At 35.0% G+C, this 17,223-nt stretch overlaps 1 protein-coding gene across 1 annotated transcript in view; it reads left to right on the top strand.

Annotated features, from left to right (window-relative positions):
- The first annotated feature begins 106 nt into the window (after positions 1-106).
- The window catches only part of LOC150097483 (uncharacterized), an 85,431-nt gene continuing 68,314 nt past the window's right edge, over positions 107-17,223 (top strand). The window contains exon 1 of the mRNA XM_090407672.1: positions 107-2,042. Within this exon, the coding sequence (XP_090263798.1) occupies positions 429-2,042 (1,614 nt within the window). The 5' untranslated portion in view covers positions 107-428. The remainder of the gene's footprint in view (positions 2,043-17,223) is intronic.

Below are 17,223 nucleotides of genomic sequence, written 5' to 3'. Positions count from 1 at the left end.
GCGTTGCTTATCCAAAAATATCCTTCGTAAGCGGGTGAATCTGAAGGCATTTGTGTACGGGATAGACTAGCGTCATGAGAGGGTATTTCTGGCAGCAACAGATGCGCACTGTACCCTTAGTAACTCAGAGTAACTTAGCACTGGTCGAAAACACTGTCACGTCTCAGTGTCTGCCCGGGCCATGGGCGAAAATGGTCAGCCGTGGCTCCAATAACCCCGCAACCCATTTGTGTTTGTGTGTATTTTGTCCACCGAGGATTTCCAGCGTAGTTTTGTGTGTCAAGTATATGACGTGAGTGTTCGTTTTCATCGCTGAGAATTTGTGCTTTCAATTTTTAGGGTAATGTCTGTTCTAAGTGTAGTGTGCGGTGGTCCCTCGACGTCCGCCAACTAGCTTTATCCCTTCCTCGGTTTCCGCGCCTCGCGCCATGAGTAACCTTTGCACAGGATTCATTCCTCACGCAGTAAGACCGACTCGTTGCAGACGTTGTTTTAGAGATTACAGTGAACACAAGAAGAATGACAAAGACGCTTTTAAAAGCAACAAATCTGGAGCCACGGAGGGAAAGCAGGCCGGCTCGAATATCGCCGCCAACGTCACGGTGTCGTTACCTCGTAGGAGGCGGGAATCGGCGTGCAGCGAAGACGAAACAAAAGTGGAAAAATCGCAGTCAAAAAGTGACAGTTTGGTGCCAAATAGTGTCGAAAACACAAGCGCTAAAAACGTATCCAACACAACATCGTCACTATCGACAACAACAGCAGCCCCAGCAACAACCGTTCCTGGGCGTAGGGTGCGACCGCAACGAACGAACAGCACAGACACCTCCTCTAATCAAGAAGACAAGAGTCCGAAAGAGGAAACGGCTACTGTTCGAAATGCTCAGGAAAAAGAAAAGAAAGAAAAAGTGGGAAAAGAGGAAAGCAAACCACCGGAGAGGAGTCGGTTCGGACGACTGTTCGGCAGGGATTCGAAAAGATCGGAGCCTGACGGAGCTGCCGAACGTAAAACGGACACCGAAAAGGAATCATCCAGTTCATCAAAGAAGTCCAAACGGATTCAAATCATTGCCGCTAAAGAGGTGGACAAAGGACTCTCGGCGTTTGAGGACAGCGACGTGGAGGGCACCTCTCCCGACGTGGAATTTATTCTGCGAGTGAAGACGGCTGTTAAAGCAAAGGATGGAGACGATGAAAGCGTGGCGACTACGGAAGCTACAGAAACCACCCTGACCAATCAGGAAACCATCGATGAACTCCAGGCCACTATAAGCTCTTTGAAGAAGCAGATGGAAGCGTTGGAAGAAAAATGTTCTCGCCTCGAAAAAGACAAGAGCGATATCATGAAACGAAGGATGCTATCGGATACAGACAAGGAAGCTCTGGAAAAGACTGCATCAGAACTTCTGAAACTTCGTACAAAAATCAACGAAATGCAGACCCTCAATGAAGAGGTCAAAGATGAGAACAAAGTGTTGAAGATTCAAGTAAAAGAACTGCGGAAGGAAGTCAACAAGAGGGAACCGCAAGAGAAGAGCAAGGAAACTATTGAAGTGCTGCAACGGAAGCTTCAACAAGCCGAAACCCTCTGTGAAGAGTTGATGGAGGAAAATGAGGAAATCAAGAAAGAAGTCCGAGATCTGGAAGAAGAGTTAGAGGAGTTGCATGACAACTTTAGAGAGGACCAGGCTTGCGAGTTCAGAGATTTGAAGAAAGAACTCGAAGCCACTTCCAAGAACTGTCGGGTTTTACAATTCAAATTAAGGAAAGCGGAAAAGAGGTGCGAACAACTGGAGTTAGAGAGGCACACGTTGGAGGAAAAGGTAAAGGATATGCACGCCACTGGACAGATCGACGTGGACAAAACAAAAATGAAGAAACTGGAAAGTGAACTCAACATGTCACGTGATATGTCTATGAAAATGCATTCCGAGATGGGGTTACTGAAGGATGCCATCAAAAAGCTAGAAGCAGAAAAAGAACAACTACGTCTTCAGACCAAAGGAGAAAAAACGAAAGTAGGTGCCAAGACAACCACGGAGGTAAGTTACAATAAAAACTGGTTTGCTATTCATCATTGGCATTATTTCATTAATCAAGGTATCGATAGTAGATATCGTGTTATCCCTTGATCAAAAATTGAGTTATATGCACGACATTTCTTCATTCATCCGCTATTAGTCATAATTGGTATTGTGGCCGCTAGGTAGCGCGGCATGTGTTTCTGTTATTAAGTGCCTACCACATGTTACTTCAAAGAACTAAACATATTCAATCATCTGCATTATACTCAAAGTTCTGAAGTTACGATTTTGATTTAAAAGGCTTAAGATCGGAGTATTCTCATTATTTAGTAACTGCATAACTGGTTCATTGTATGATTTTCTTTTACAATATACCATGTCATCTTACGCCATTGCAATATTTTTGAACGTAGAATACTCCTTTTTATCACTATTTTAATTATTATTATTATTCTGTATATTATATTTTTTTCCTGTCTCTATTTCACGTGTTTCTTGAAGAGGAGAAATTTTATGCTAGATAAAAATTTCAAATAAAGTTCATTATTTAATATTCGAATAATTTTATGACAATATTTTGTTCACTCTTGTAAATTAGAACTACAGTAATAAAACTAGACGATGCACTTTTATTAGCTAAAATAAAAATAAAATTTAGTTAAGCAATAGTAAGTTATATTTTATTTTTAAATTTTTAATTATCATTTTAAATTCTTTAAAATATTTTTAAAATTTTCAAAAATATGATATACACTTTTTATGATTCCATATCAAAATATTACGTAAAAAGATAGAGAAATATCCACTTAAGTTATAATTAATTTATATGTCTATTATGCAATAAGTTAACAAATGAAGTTAACAAAGTTAACAGCAACAAATGATCGTAGAAGGAATATTTCAGAGCTGATAGTGGACTTATTCGAGGATAACTCCTTAGGAAGGCTGAAGAAACAACTAGCGAAAGAAAGTATGTAGTACAGTGAGATTCCAATAATAAATTTCAACTTAAACACAACGTATGTACGTTCTGAAAATAGCTCTGGGACTTGGAGGGGCAGGGATGGATTTCATATCCAATGTTGTAATAGATTTTTTTTCGAAATGTTTTTCCTCTCTGAATAGAAGTAGAAGCAAAGAAAATATAACGCCTGAACTTCCTTCCTAATGGAGGAATAGTCGGTTATTTGAGGGGGGAAAACGGTCGAAGCCACACAGAGCTTAGTGAAGAATATATTCCAATAGGCACAAATGAAATGTCGCTGTAAAGAATAGAAAAAAATGAACATGCGTGAGTAGCGTAAATGAATACATAAATATAAATATAATTAATGCCCAGATATTAAATAGTTTGCCATTTTACACATAAACACATAATAAGAATTCTTGTACTCTAGTTGGCCAAGTGAACAACGTTTCCACTCTCCCATCAACGGACTGAAAATTCATAACGCAAAGAATTTAATTAGAATACTCTTGCAGGCATCAAATAACCGAGGATGATAATGTTGGTGCAACAGACAACGTTAATAACGTTTCCCTTATTAGACTGTTAGGTTATTGATTAAACATTTGTCAATAACTTTTTCACTTACAAGTCACATTATGCGTGCATGAACACATTTGATACAACACGAGTGTAGAGGTGTATCTTCAAAAATTTTTTTTAATTTACACTCATTCATCAGTAGACAATAAGTACCTCATTCTTCATTAATGGTTTGCACTATTAAAGGGTAATTTTTTGAGACACATCGTTAGTAAGTCTCATAAAAGGTAATATGGTTTTGGTTTTGTTCCTGCAAAAAGATTATAAAAATAAAATTAAATTAAAGCAAACCAATCAAAGAATGAATACAGTTAGCGGACATATTAGTAGTAGTAGGGGTGGCACTTTTGACCAGATCAAGATCAAGATAAGATAAGGAATCTTGACGTCATTGGTTGATAAGAATATGATGTCATTGTGTGTATGACGTCATGAGTTTGGAATGTTTGGGGGCATATGTGTCCGTGACGTCAGGACGTGTTTGGGTTCGCGAATTGTGGGTGATAGTTAGAGATAAGGACCCGTGTCGTGATTGGTGGAACACTTTAAACCAAATAGGGGTAGGGTGTATGGGGGAAACATGTCCATGTCATGGATGTGTGTTGTTATCAGATGAAGATACGTGGCTTCATTTGTTAGTTGTAAATAAGTGACGTTATTGTTTTCAATGGAAAAGGAAGATATATTAGTGGATAAGGATTCGTGTCGTGATTGGTGGGACACTTTAAACCAAACAGGGGTAGGGTGAATGGGGGAAGCGACATCAGTGTCGTCGAATGTGTGTGTTATGAGATGTAGATAAGTAAATGGTTTGCATTTGGCATTATGGGTGATGGTAGAGATAAGATAGAGTATGGAATGTCTGGAATTTCGCTGGGGGCCCCGATTTGTCAGGGACATCACGTAGTGTGTTTGGTTCGCGTATGGCCTTGTGAGTGTGTTTAGAGATGAGCAATCGTGACGTTAGGTGTTTGGAAATTTCTGGGGAACATATGTCTCAGTGACATCAGTGGTGTTTTTGGTTTCCCCATGGAATTGTGGGTATTATTTAAAGATACGATATCTTTGAATTTCCCAGGGTGACACACATCCATCATTGTCTATAAGTTTTGTCTTTGGTCATCTAGGTTGAAAAAACGAATTTAAGATTTTAAAGATCAATAAATAAATACATAATTGAGTATGGGAATTTTAGTTCAGAGTGAAGAGGTGGTGGAAGGCTTTAGACATTTCTGAATAATTAATTACAAATATCACAGGTGTCCCCCCTCCAACACTCACACACGTTTTTCTTCTCAATAGATGAGTATGGAAATTCTTAGTTTAGAGTCAAGAATGGCGGCAGCCTTCAGAAATAAAATGAGTTATTTTTTAATGGATACCAAAGGGCATTTTTAAAGCAATAAAAAAATAAACGGAAATTTCTAGACTACATATAAGAACTTTTATATGTAGTCTAGAAAAATTCTAATGATAATTTTTATTAACTTACATTCTTTCCAGAAAGGGTCTTCTGAATGCCAATAGTTTTTCCAAATAGTTGACTTATAACCTTATATCCACAGCACACAAAAAAAAAACAAAGAGAACGAAATTTCTGTAAATACTGTAACCTGAAAGCTAGTTGAGTACTTCTTCCTTTAGGTTTCAGCCTGTGGGATCATGCTTTGTTTTTTTCCCATGGTAGTGAGCATCATGTATTAGAATTAGAATTGTGCTTACCAAAACATATGATCACTGGTCATTGAAATTACAAATATCACATGCAATGTTTAAGTTAAACAAAAAAGATTAACTTACTTTCCAGAAAGTGACATTTTGGAAATATTAAGGTTTTCTGAATATTCAAAATTGTTGATTTTTAACCCACAGCACAAAACACAAGGTCTGAAATGCAGTTGATGCTTTTTCCTTATAGGTTAATATGCGCTTCATTTCTTTCCTTCACTCATGGTCCCACTGTGTCATTTCTGTTGGCTAATTTGTTGTCCCTACTTGTGAACTTTTCTGACTGGTGGGTTTCGAATTCTCCTGGTCTTACTTGAGGGTTTGATAATGTATCCCACACGACAATCCAAACTTCACCTTTTATGACTCATATCCTCTCTTTGATGTGTTGCACGGTATTAATAGTTCAGGGTTTGAGTATGTGAATGAAAAACATTGTCTATAGGTAGAATTAGGCAATTTTCTAAAATAATTAATTATAGGATTCAGGTTCCCCAGTTTTGTTTTCTTCTTTTTTTCTACACCAACCTTTTTTAAGAGTTTGGTAGCATGATGGGTTAAAATATCTACAGTCTCTCTGTAAAATAACCAAATTCTAACAGTCGTACTTTAACCACGACTGTTTTTAGGCTGGTGGAGCTATCCACAGATATAGTAACAAAATTGCCACTTTTCAGGTGAAATCTTCTCCACTAAAAAATTCTGGTTATTAATTTAATACCCTATTCCTTTTGCTTCCAAGAGTTGACACAGTTTCTTGCAATACTTGAGAGCTTGCATTAACAAATATGACATTAACAAATAAGAGGGGAAAATAGTTTCACTATTTTCCCCTCTTTCCATGCCTTCGGGACTAAGCCAGACCCGAGACTCAGATTAAACAACGTGGTCAAGGGCATTGATAATTCATTATCCACTTCATGCAAGACCCGTGCCGGTATACCATCCAATCCCACAGATGTATTCACAATAAGGTTCTGTAATAGACTATTCACCTCCACTTCATTCATCATAATTCCCGTATAAACTAATGGTTCCGTTATTTTTTTTCAATGTCACCACCTGGATGATATACTTTTGCAAAGTGCTTGCTCAGTAACTCCACTATATCGACTGATTCAGTGACCTCCTTACCATCGTCATTCCTTAAAATCATTTTGCCATGTACAGTTTTTTTCTTGCTTGCAGCATATTGAAAGAACTGTTTGGGATTCTCTTTTGCTTGCATAGCTAGTTTCCTTTCATAATCGGCTTTTGCTGTTTTTACCACACTCATTACCCTTCTGGCCTGCACTTTATACCGTTCGTGTGCCTCTTTACTTTTAGAGTGGTGAATGAGTGGAATAGGCTGCCAGAGTCTGTTGTGGGTGCTATGACAGTGAGCGAGTTCAAGGCAAGGTATGATAGATACTGTGAGAATGTTGAACAGTTGTGTGAACATGATGTTTAGGGCTCGATGAGTCTAAGGACTCCTGGAGTAGCCCGTAGTAGTAATAATAATAATAAATAAGACGACTTTTAATTTTCTTAGTGGATTTTCAAAAAAAAAGTCTCTGGTTAATTTGTGGCAAGAAATTTTACAAGAAAAAAAATCATTTGTACTTTATTCATTTCAAAAGACACGATTACATTATTAGCTTTCACACTGGTCTTTTTTTCATTCTCCTAATGGAATAGCATGTGTTGTCAAAAGCTGTTTAAGAGCTTGGTAACATAATGGGTTAAAATATCTGCAGTCTCTCTCTGTAAAATAACCAAATTCTAACAGTTGTACTTTAACCATGACTGTTTTCTACTAGGCTGGTGGAGCTATCTACATATTAATAAATAAATTGTTACTTTTCAGGTGAAATATTCTCCACTAAAATTCTGGCTATTAATTTAATACCCGATTCCTTTTGTTTCCAAGGGTTGACACAGTTTCTTGAAATATTTGAGGGCTTGCATGAACAAATAAGACTTTTAAATCACTGAGTGGATTTTCAAAAAACAAAGTCTCTGGTTACTTTGTGGCAAGAAATTTTAGAAGAAAAAAATAATAATTTAAGTAAGACGATATATATAAATTGTCTTACTTAAATTGCATAACACATCAACGACACCCATTTGTTCATTTAAATTTACCAATTTATTTGAGTGGAATATTATTTACAAATTGTATTTACTGAATCTAACATACAGAAAATAAATAAAGTGAAAAATACAATCTATTTTTGTTCTTAATCTTCTTATTGTTAAATTTGCACTGTTGTTCAAAGATAAGATTCTTCCCATTGTTGCGGAATTGCCATCATGTGGTTTTTGACAATGTGACTCTCATCTGAAAGTTTATTCATTAGTGACCATTGGGAATTTGTTTCTTTAGAATTTTTTGTTGATTTGTTATTTGAATCGATTACATTTTTATTTTTTTAAACCAAAACATATTTTTGAGCATTGATATAAGACCAGAATCTTTGGCTATGTTTCTGAAAACATATAAAAGTACACGTTATGTTTTCACATTTTGGGCATCCAATTTCAGTTAAATCTAATTTAAATAGGTCTGCCTATTAAATTTGTTAATGTTTTTTGATTTTTCTCTTCCTTTGGAGAGCAATATTTGATATTTGCAAGTTGATTGTATTATCCAATTTCTTAGTTTGTCCAGTGATAGTGAACCAATTTCCCACTTCAGCTAATAATTATATTTTATTAACCAAGAATTCTGTTTTTTAACTCTTTCATTCCAAATGTATGGTGATTTTGTCAATGCATATCTTACAATAATTCCATCGAAAATACAAAATTCTTTAGGAAATAAATTTGAACTCTTATTCGAAAGAAATTGTACATCAATTATACCAATGATAACTGAAAATTCGTATTTTTCACCCACTGTTGATTTTTCATATTCGTTTTCCATCTTTCTTCTTACATTACTTCATATGGCACCAAAAATAAATAGTTATTATTATTATTATTTGACTGATTATTAGTTCTGATCTTATATTTTATAACTTTCTGTTACAAAATTCTAAACAATTAGAACTTTTCACAAAGAAAGTTTCAAAGAATTTTGTGGCTCTCCCATTATTTTTACTTTACCAGACACAAAAGGCACAACACAATACAGCAGCTGCAGTGGATGAACGTCTACCTCAAGTCCAAAGTCACTCGACCCGATTGTTGTTCATTATAGTACTGTTTACCTTACCCTATCCTATCCTGACCATTTCTTCAAAAACGAACCTTTCGCATAGATGACTCAGTGACATGTTTTTGCATGCTGCTGGATATACTGTTGATATGCTTTTATCTTACTTTGTGTGGGGAAAGGTAAAATTTGTATTTGTGTTATCTGGAGAGTACAAACCTTTTTTATATCAAACTTTAAGAGTTTAAGTCACGTTTTTTGGGTTAAATTATCTGCTGTCTCTCTGTAAATCCACCAAATTCTAACAGTTCGGATTTTAACAGATCAATAGGTAGCATTAGACAATTTCTAAAGTAATTAATTACGTGGATATCAGTTTTCACCATTTTTTTTCATTCCTGGCATTAATTTCATAGTAGTGATTTTTTTTTCAATAATTAAACAGAATTGCATTAAGGTATAAAGTTATGGATTTAAATATCAAATTCTAATCAGAATAACTGAGTAACTCAGTAAAAACTTCCCTGTGGAAAAACACAACAGCACACATCTTTGTTCATTTAAGTTTACAAATGCACATTTTATTTTGTTGAAACACTATTTACAAGTATATTCACAGAGAAAAATTCGAAAAAACATGTAATTACCTAATAATATTTCACAATATTTAGTTTACACTCTTAACATTTTCCGAGGAGTTCAATAAAGAAAATTTCCATTACTCACTGTTTCTTGGTTGCATTACATCAAAATAGCTGGTCATGCAAACGTTTTTAGACCAGATACCATGGTAACCACACTTCCATACATTTGACATTGTGTCAGTCTGGAAATGACACCATACCTTCCTAAACTTTCTGTGTATTCTTTTGTCACCAAATATACACAAGCAGTTTTTGTAAAATGTTCACAATATCCCAAAATAAAGAATTTTTATTGAATTGGATAAAATGTTGAAAGTCTAATTTTACCATTGATGAATTTAAATCATTAGGGATGATTTTCACCATGATATGAATAGCTGGTAATTCAGTTTCCAAAAATAGTAAATGATTATCAATGTCGTACACTTTTGGTGAAAATCTCTCAGCTTCTTCACAACTAATAGAGAAAACGTTACTTCCATCAGCTCCTGTATCATCGAGTATTAGTTCGCCATCTTGGCATTTCAGAATATAACACTCACTGAGGTCCATTTTGTAGTCAACTCTTCTTTGCAAGTAACCGAGGATATCACACCACTTTCTGCATAACTTTTCCCAAGTGGTCCTGGATAAATACATCACAATGTACGTGTCTTCTAAAATAATAATCGGTTTACATCCTTTTAGAGCTATGTGAAGAGTTTTCTCTTGTGCTATTTTCCTGAAGAAAGAAAATTTCAATTCACTTTTGTGGCTCACCCATTATTTTACATTACTTTTCTGGACACAAAACACCAAAACACAATATGATAGCTGCACTGCATGAACGAATTGCCGTAACTGCAAAAGCACTTGACTCGATTGTTTTTGCTTATAGTACTGTTACCTGACTCTTACCCTGACCATTCCTTCCAAAATGAAACTTTGGAAGGAATGGTCAGGGTAAGGGTCTTTTGGTTTTCATTCAAAAATAACTCATTTTATTTCTAAAGCCTGCCGCCATTCTTTACTCTAAACTAAGAATTCACATACTCATCTTTTGAGAAGAAAAATGTGTGTGTGTGTGTGTTCGAGGGGAAAACCTGTGATATTTGTAATTAATTATTCAGAAATGTCTAAAGCCTTCTGCCACCTCTTCACTCTGAACTAAAATTCCCATACTCAATTATTTATTTATTGATTGATCTTTAACATCTTAAATTCATTCTTTCAACCTAGACGACCAAAGACAAAACTTATAGACAATGATGGATGGATGTCACCCTGGGAAATTCAAAGATATCGTATTTCTAAATAATACCCACAATTCCATGGGGAAACCAAAAACACCACTGATGTCACTGAGACATATGTTCCCCAGAAATTTCCAAACACCTAACGTCACGATTGCTTATCTCTAAACACACTCACAAGGCCTTACGCGAACCAAACACACCACGTGAGTCCCTGACAGATCGGGGCCCCTAGCGAAATTCCAGACATTCCATACTCTATCTTATCTCTACCATCACCCATAATGCAATACGCAAACCATTTACTTATCTACATCTCATAACACACACATTCCATGACACTGACGTCGCTTCCCCATTCACCCTACCCCTGTTTGGTTTAAAGTGTCCCACCAATCACGACACGAATCCTTATCCACTAATATATCTTCCTTTTCCATTGAAAACAATAACGTCACTTATTTACAACTAACAAATGACGTCACGTATCTTCATCTGATAACAACACGCATCCATGACACAGACATCGCTTCCCCCATACACCCTACCCCTATTTGGTTTAAAGTGTTCCACCAATCACGACACGAATCCTTATCCACTAATATATGTTCCTTTTCCATTCAAACCAATAATGTCAATTATTTACAACTAACAAATGACATCATATCTTCATCTGATAACAATACACACACATCCAGGACACAGACGGTGCTTTCCCCATTCACCCTACCCCTATTTGATTTAAATTGCCCACCAATCACGACATGAGTCCTTATCTCTAACCATCACCCACAATTCCATACACGAACCAAAACACAAGACCTGACGTCACGGACACATATGCCCCCAGGGAAATTCCAAGCATTCCATATTCATGACGTCACACACACACACACACACAGTGACGTCATCTTCTTATCAACCAATGACGTCACAATTCCTTATCTTATTTTGATCTTGATCTGGTCAGAAGTGCCACCCCTACTACTCATATTGAGCACATAGCTTTACTTGATTCTATAGCAATTCAAACCAACCAACTACAGTCATGTTGAAGTTAACATCGGATATACAGAAGTTAAAGATTTGAATTTCAGCGCTGTATGCAACTACAACTTATATACAAATATTTGCAGTTTATTGCACAAACGAAACGAAATATAATTTTATCATAAATAGTTTTATATAGTGAATGTAACGAAGTTGGAATCACGTAGTTGAGAAATTGTTGACAGATATTCTAAAGGCTTATATTTTGTCAGAATCAACAGTAAAATAACCGCATGCAGTCATCAACATAACCAGATGGATATTTTATATAATTGATATGCAGAAAGAAAATATTAAATAAAAGAATAGGGATTTGGGTGTGGTGGGTTCCAGCATTAGGCAATAATGTTGAAGATGTGATGAGCCATCACATAAAATGATGGACATAGAATTTACTTTCCCGTCATCGTTGCATGTGATAACCATCAAATAAAAGGAGGGAAATTAGGAAAAGGGCTACGTTCCTAAAGTAATTATATATACAAGAATCTAAAATAATGACATAAACAACAAGTAGACTTCGAACGTCTAATTTCCTTTGTTAATTAACAACATAAGAAAAAGCGCGTGGTATTATTATTAAAATTGAGATTTTGTTCTGCAATATATTTTTAATTATCGATATTATGATTTATAAATGGGAATTTAGTGAACCTTGTTGGCCGAGTGGATAGTGGAAGTTGGATCAAATCCCACTGTGACATGACTGCTTGTGTAGTATCATTAAGTAGTATATGGTCTTCATCGCCCGGTGTGAGACTTCCACACTGATTGCCTTAATTTTGCTTGCAAATAGATCCGTGTTTGATCTCCTAGGGCAAGATTTTCGGATTATCTAACTCTTATCTCACTCGTAATACTGATGCACTATAATTATAAAATTAAGAATACATAAACATATATTCTTAGTTTCAATCCTTTATTAATTCGCAAAATTAGAAAATTCAATAAATAGAAGCATGAATGAATAATTTTAGACGATAATCTTCTTTAAAAGCAAAAGCTTCAATGAGTAGTTTAGAGTACCAGTTTTGGAAGTTAAAGGGAGAGTTACTTCCTTTGTACAAAACAGCTCTAGAAGAACAACGCGGTAAACATGACTACTAACATACCAGATATGCACGTGACTTCTCGCGACACTTGCACAGAATACGAAGGCATCTATTACTCTGTAAACCTTATGAGCCCTTAAACACCCAGGAGAAACGTTATTTCTGTGCATAACCCATCTATGACGCATCCCGCACCTTGGCAAGGATTTCCCATTACTCTCTCTCTCTCTCTCTCTCTCTTTCTCGCTCTCTCTCCACCTTCCTCCCCTTAGTTTATTGCATAGTCATTAACCTGTTGAAAAAAAAACAAAAAAAAAACATGTCGAAACCAAATTCCATAAAAATTAGGACAAAATAAACATCTCTAAGTTATTCTTAAATGATAGTATTTTATGCAATAGCAGACGTTTTTTTAAATTTACTGACAATTTAAATCTCTTCATTCCGTCGACAGTTTAACTGAAGCCAGCAAGCAAAAAAGCTGCAGAAAAAAAACAGTTCATGAACTACTTAGCGATCGCTAATTAGAAACAGGATTTAACTTCAAGAATTTCTTAATGAATGTTGGGATATTTATTCCAAATGATATTCTACCATTGTGAAATATAAATTAAGATTCTGAAATGCACTACTTTTGACAATAAATTCCATTTTTCATGGTCCACTTTCCTTCCACAAGATGAAGTTCCCAAACCGTTAAGTAATTTTGACTTTTTGCTGTACTTAATGATATTACGAGGAATAAAATGTCAGCTACTTTTACCCAACCTGGCATCAAATATGTAGTCTATTTTTCTATTTTCTATTTTATTTTATTTTTTTATATGACACTCACCCACGAAATGTTGTAAGCCTATAGTATATTAGTACCATGGGCTGGCTACGGATTTTTTTTTAATTGAAAAATAAAACTCTATTTTTGTATTTATTTATTGATTTTTAAATAATCTGAAAACGCTGATCTTAAATAAATAGACAGTAGGATACGTGGTATACCCAAAGGATTTACTTCCATTAGTTAGAAACTACAGAGATAGGATCTTGCTATAGTTGGTTGCTGACAGAAAAAAAGGAAAAAAAAAAAAGGAAAAAGGAAAAAAAAAAAGTTTCGTTTTGAAATACCTGATCAGGAATTTGAGAGATTGAATCTTTAGTTAAGAGAAAATCGTCATGATTGAAATTTGTGTTTATTAAACAATAATGATGATAATAATTTCTTGGTCTTGAGAATAGTTACAAATACTACTAATAATTAAAAAAGTAATAATAAATTAATGGAATTTCCGACCTAACAACGCCAATTAACCCACACGGTATGTAATGTAATATTATTTTATGTTGTCATGATATTAAATCATGACAACCTCATCATCATGTCATGATGATAATGATGATGATAACAGTGTGTTATCATCATCATCATCATCATGTTTACATCATCAACATTATCATGATTATAATAATTATCATAATGAAAATTAGAAACTTTTTATGTAATAATAAATGTTATTTTTCAACTGAAAATCTCGAAATAAACATTTGGCATTCTGGAAGCAGAGCCTTTACTGAGAGCAGACTGGTTGTGACAGGATTTCCGGGCTAATCTGACCCTCGAGTCGACCCATTGGACTGATGTACTACAAGCGTTCAAATTTTCGTGGGTTATGACATTCTGTCAGTGATGATTCATTTGCAATTGTAAAGATATTTCCTTAAAAGGACAAGGAACTCTGTTGTTCCCTCCAATTCTGTTCTTGCCTGCCTGTTCACAAATAGATATTTGCAGTAAGTTGAAGACTCGACTGTGGAGAGGACACTGCAAATATTTAAAGGCTTTTCAAGATGGAAATAGCACTAATGAATACGTTTTTGACTGGAGTGAAAATGAAAGTTAAAATGGAAATTAGTAGGAGAAAATCTAAATCAAGAAAATATAAAGAATTCTACGATTATTGTTGAGTTTGGGGGAGTTTAGCGATTGCTAACGACAGACGACTTCAGTGTGCAACATGGTTTGATGTATTAGCCCAAAATGAGACCCAGTAAACTGAAATATCACTTCGTACCAAACATTATAAAATGAATGACAAACTTATTGGATTTTTAGAAGGAAAACTAAACAAGAAAAGCCAGGAGTCAACAAGATAAAGTTTTCCTAAACTACCACATTTCCATCAAAACACTGCAACCCGCTATTATTATTTGAATTATACATTTTAAAATCATTTTAATTATAAAAATTTTAATTAAATAAAATGCTTGGGGTAATTGAAATATTCTTTTATTTTAGATTTAAGCAATTTCAATTATGAGTAATTTTTCAAATTATTAAAGGGAAAGAGTTATAAAAACGTCATCACATCCACCAAGTGATGACATGTTTTGTTCCTTTATGTTCCTGCAGAAATTCTTACCAAAATACAAATGGAATGGTTAGAATATATTAAGGAGTCCAAATATCAAATTCAATTAAAACCAGCCAGATATTGTCAAAGAAAAACTTATGAACACACAAAATTTATAAGATGATTAGCACTTTGTAAAATCCACTTGAAATTAAGGAGAAGAAATAACATCGATGATTTTTGGGTGTGTTAAAGTATATGTACTCGTATAGCTTCAGGTTCACATGTGAATGAAATCGAAGAGGGACAAGGTCCTCGCTTTGTTTTTGTCTTTTCTAGCCATCTCATCATTGTAATTCCGTGCTTACCTCTCACTACTGGAAGCAATCCGCTACTAACACCAAAAACTATTTTCCTGTAGTTACGTACATTAGTCTGCCAACATGCCATTGTTCTTTTTCACTGTCGTGCTCAAAGGAGCGGTGACATTACAGGAGCACATTCATACAGAAATAGCGGCGTATTTCTTAGCACAAACACTGTGACTGCTATGACAGTGGAATCGTGTGTCTTATTCTTCTTCTACGGAAGATTTATTACTGTTTAAATATCTATTGTAAAAAGAGGCTAATGCTGAAGCACAGCATTAATAAATGAATTTATGAAAGTAATAACTTTCAGTTCATTCAGCCGATTGAATCCTACTGTATAACTGAATGTGTATTGTAACACGCATTATAAGCACTTTATCCTCACAATCGCAAACAGAAGTCGCTAATATTGGAAAATACATTATATCTGTTAATTTCCGTGATCTTACTAGTATGTCTGTTGTGCAGGTATAAACATCCGAGTTTCTGAGAGGCTAAATTCTACTCTACTCTCTGCATAAGAATCTAATTCACATTCAGCTGAAAAACTTTATTAAAATATTTTCAAAAGGATTCGAGACAGAGGAAGTAAGTGGACGTACTGATTCTCTCTCCAGTACGATTTAAGATAAATTCTAACATTTGATTTTTAAGCGAGGATGTTAGAAGGTTGGGAATAAGAATATAAAAATTTTCTGTATTTATAAGTATTGGTGAAAAACCAATGGTACTGGTAAAACTTTGGTGAAGTAACTTTAAGAAATGTGAGCACGTCTGTCAGTGCTCTTTAATCATATCTGGGGAACACAAATGCTTTAAGATTTATATCACGAAGACTACCCATGATAAGTGGGAATTTGTTGGCGTCGCACGTGAGAAAAGCGGCAAAATATATGATAGGTTGCTGTTACTGTTTTCTTTGTTTGTTTGCGATTGAGTTCAGGATGTAGTCAGGCAGCATTCTAGGGCGGATAACTTCATAGCATGTGATTATAATGATGACGATGCGAAATTTTTTTCTGATGATAATCTGACCTTCAAAACCTCTAAAAATACTGAAAAGAAATTATGAGCTAAGCGGATAATTCTTTGAAGATTAAAGTCATGGATGGTACGTGGGCAGTTGGCAGAAAATTAATTTGTGATAGCATCTAATAATATTTTGGCACGTGGACTGATAACCTTTCCACCAGTGAAGATAGCAATCATAATATTTTTGATCTGACAGGTGGTAAAGGAAAATGAGGTTCTGGTAAGCAAAGGCTACATATGAAGCTATAGTTGTTATGCCCTTAAAACCATGCTTCAAGAGGTAAGGCAGTGAGAGTCACTGATTGTATAAAAATTATCCGTCGGTAAAGTTACTTCAGTACTAAAATTGCATTCCAACACAGAATGCTAGAATGGTGTTTAGCGATTGAGAGGAAAAAAAAAAACAGCGTGGAAGTTAAAGAGAAAATATCAGAAATAAAACATCTGAAGGAAGACTTTATTGGGATATTATATAAGACAAAAGAAATAAGGACAGAAACAATCTTCTTATTATTATTCCTTACCTCTTCTTTTACCTTGCAGTATCGAGAATTTCTATTCACTTAACCGCTACCGTATCGAGGGAGAAGGTGGTTAGGTCTATGCCTAGACAGAAACAATATCATTAACGTAAAAGCAAACTGGTTATAGTATTCTTTGAAGATAGAATATAAAAGAAGCTAGTGAGGGTAACAAAGGCGAATTCGATGAAATGGGGGACCTTCAGTAGGATATTCCAAATAAATTAAGATAGTAACTCACCCCATATCGTAAGTGTTTACGATACGGAGTGAGTTTCTCTTAATTCATATGTTAAGAGAAACATATGAGTTAAGAGAAATTAATTATATTACTTCTTCTCCCCATTAGATTATGAATTCTTAAGACCATGTCTACAACTAAAAATCTGAAATAAGATGATATAGCATCATACTTCAGCTAAGAAAGTGCGCCACAGAAATAATTTATCCTTGACCAGAATTACTAAAAGTCTCAAGGTTGGGAGAATTCATAGAAGGTTTTTTAAAGGGACTCCAATCCCCAAAAGATTTTTATAGAC

The sequence above is a fragment of the Typopeltis vanoorti genome, chromosome 17, assembly GCF_054136105.1.
Source record: "Typopeltis vanoorti isolate ZY-2024b chromosome 17, IOZ_Tvanoo_1.0, whole genome shotgun sequence".
NCBI lineage: Eukaryota > Metazoa > Arthropoda > Arachnida > Uropygi > Thelyphonidae > Typopeltis > Typopeltis vanoorti.
The sequence above is the reverse complement of the archived record's forward strand: the minus strand, read 5'-3'. Positions and strand labels throughout refer to the sequence as shown.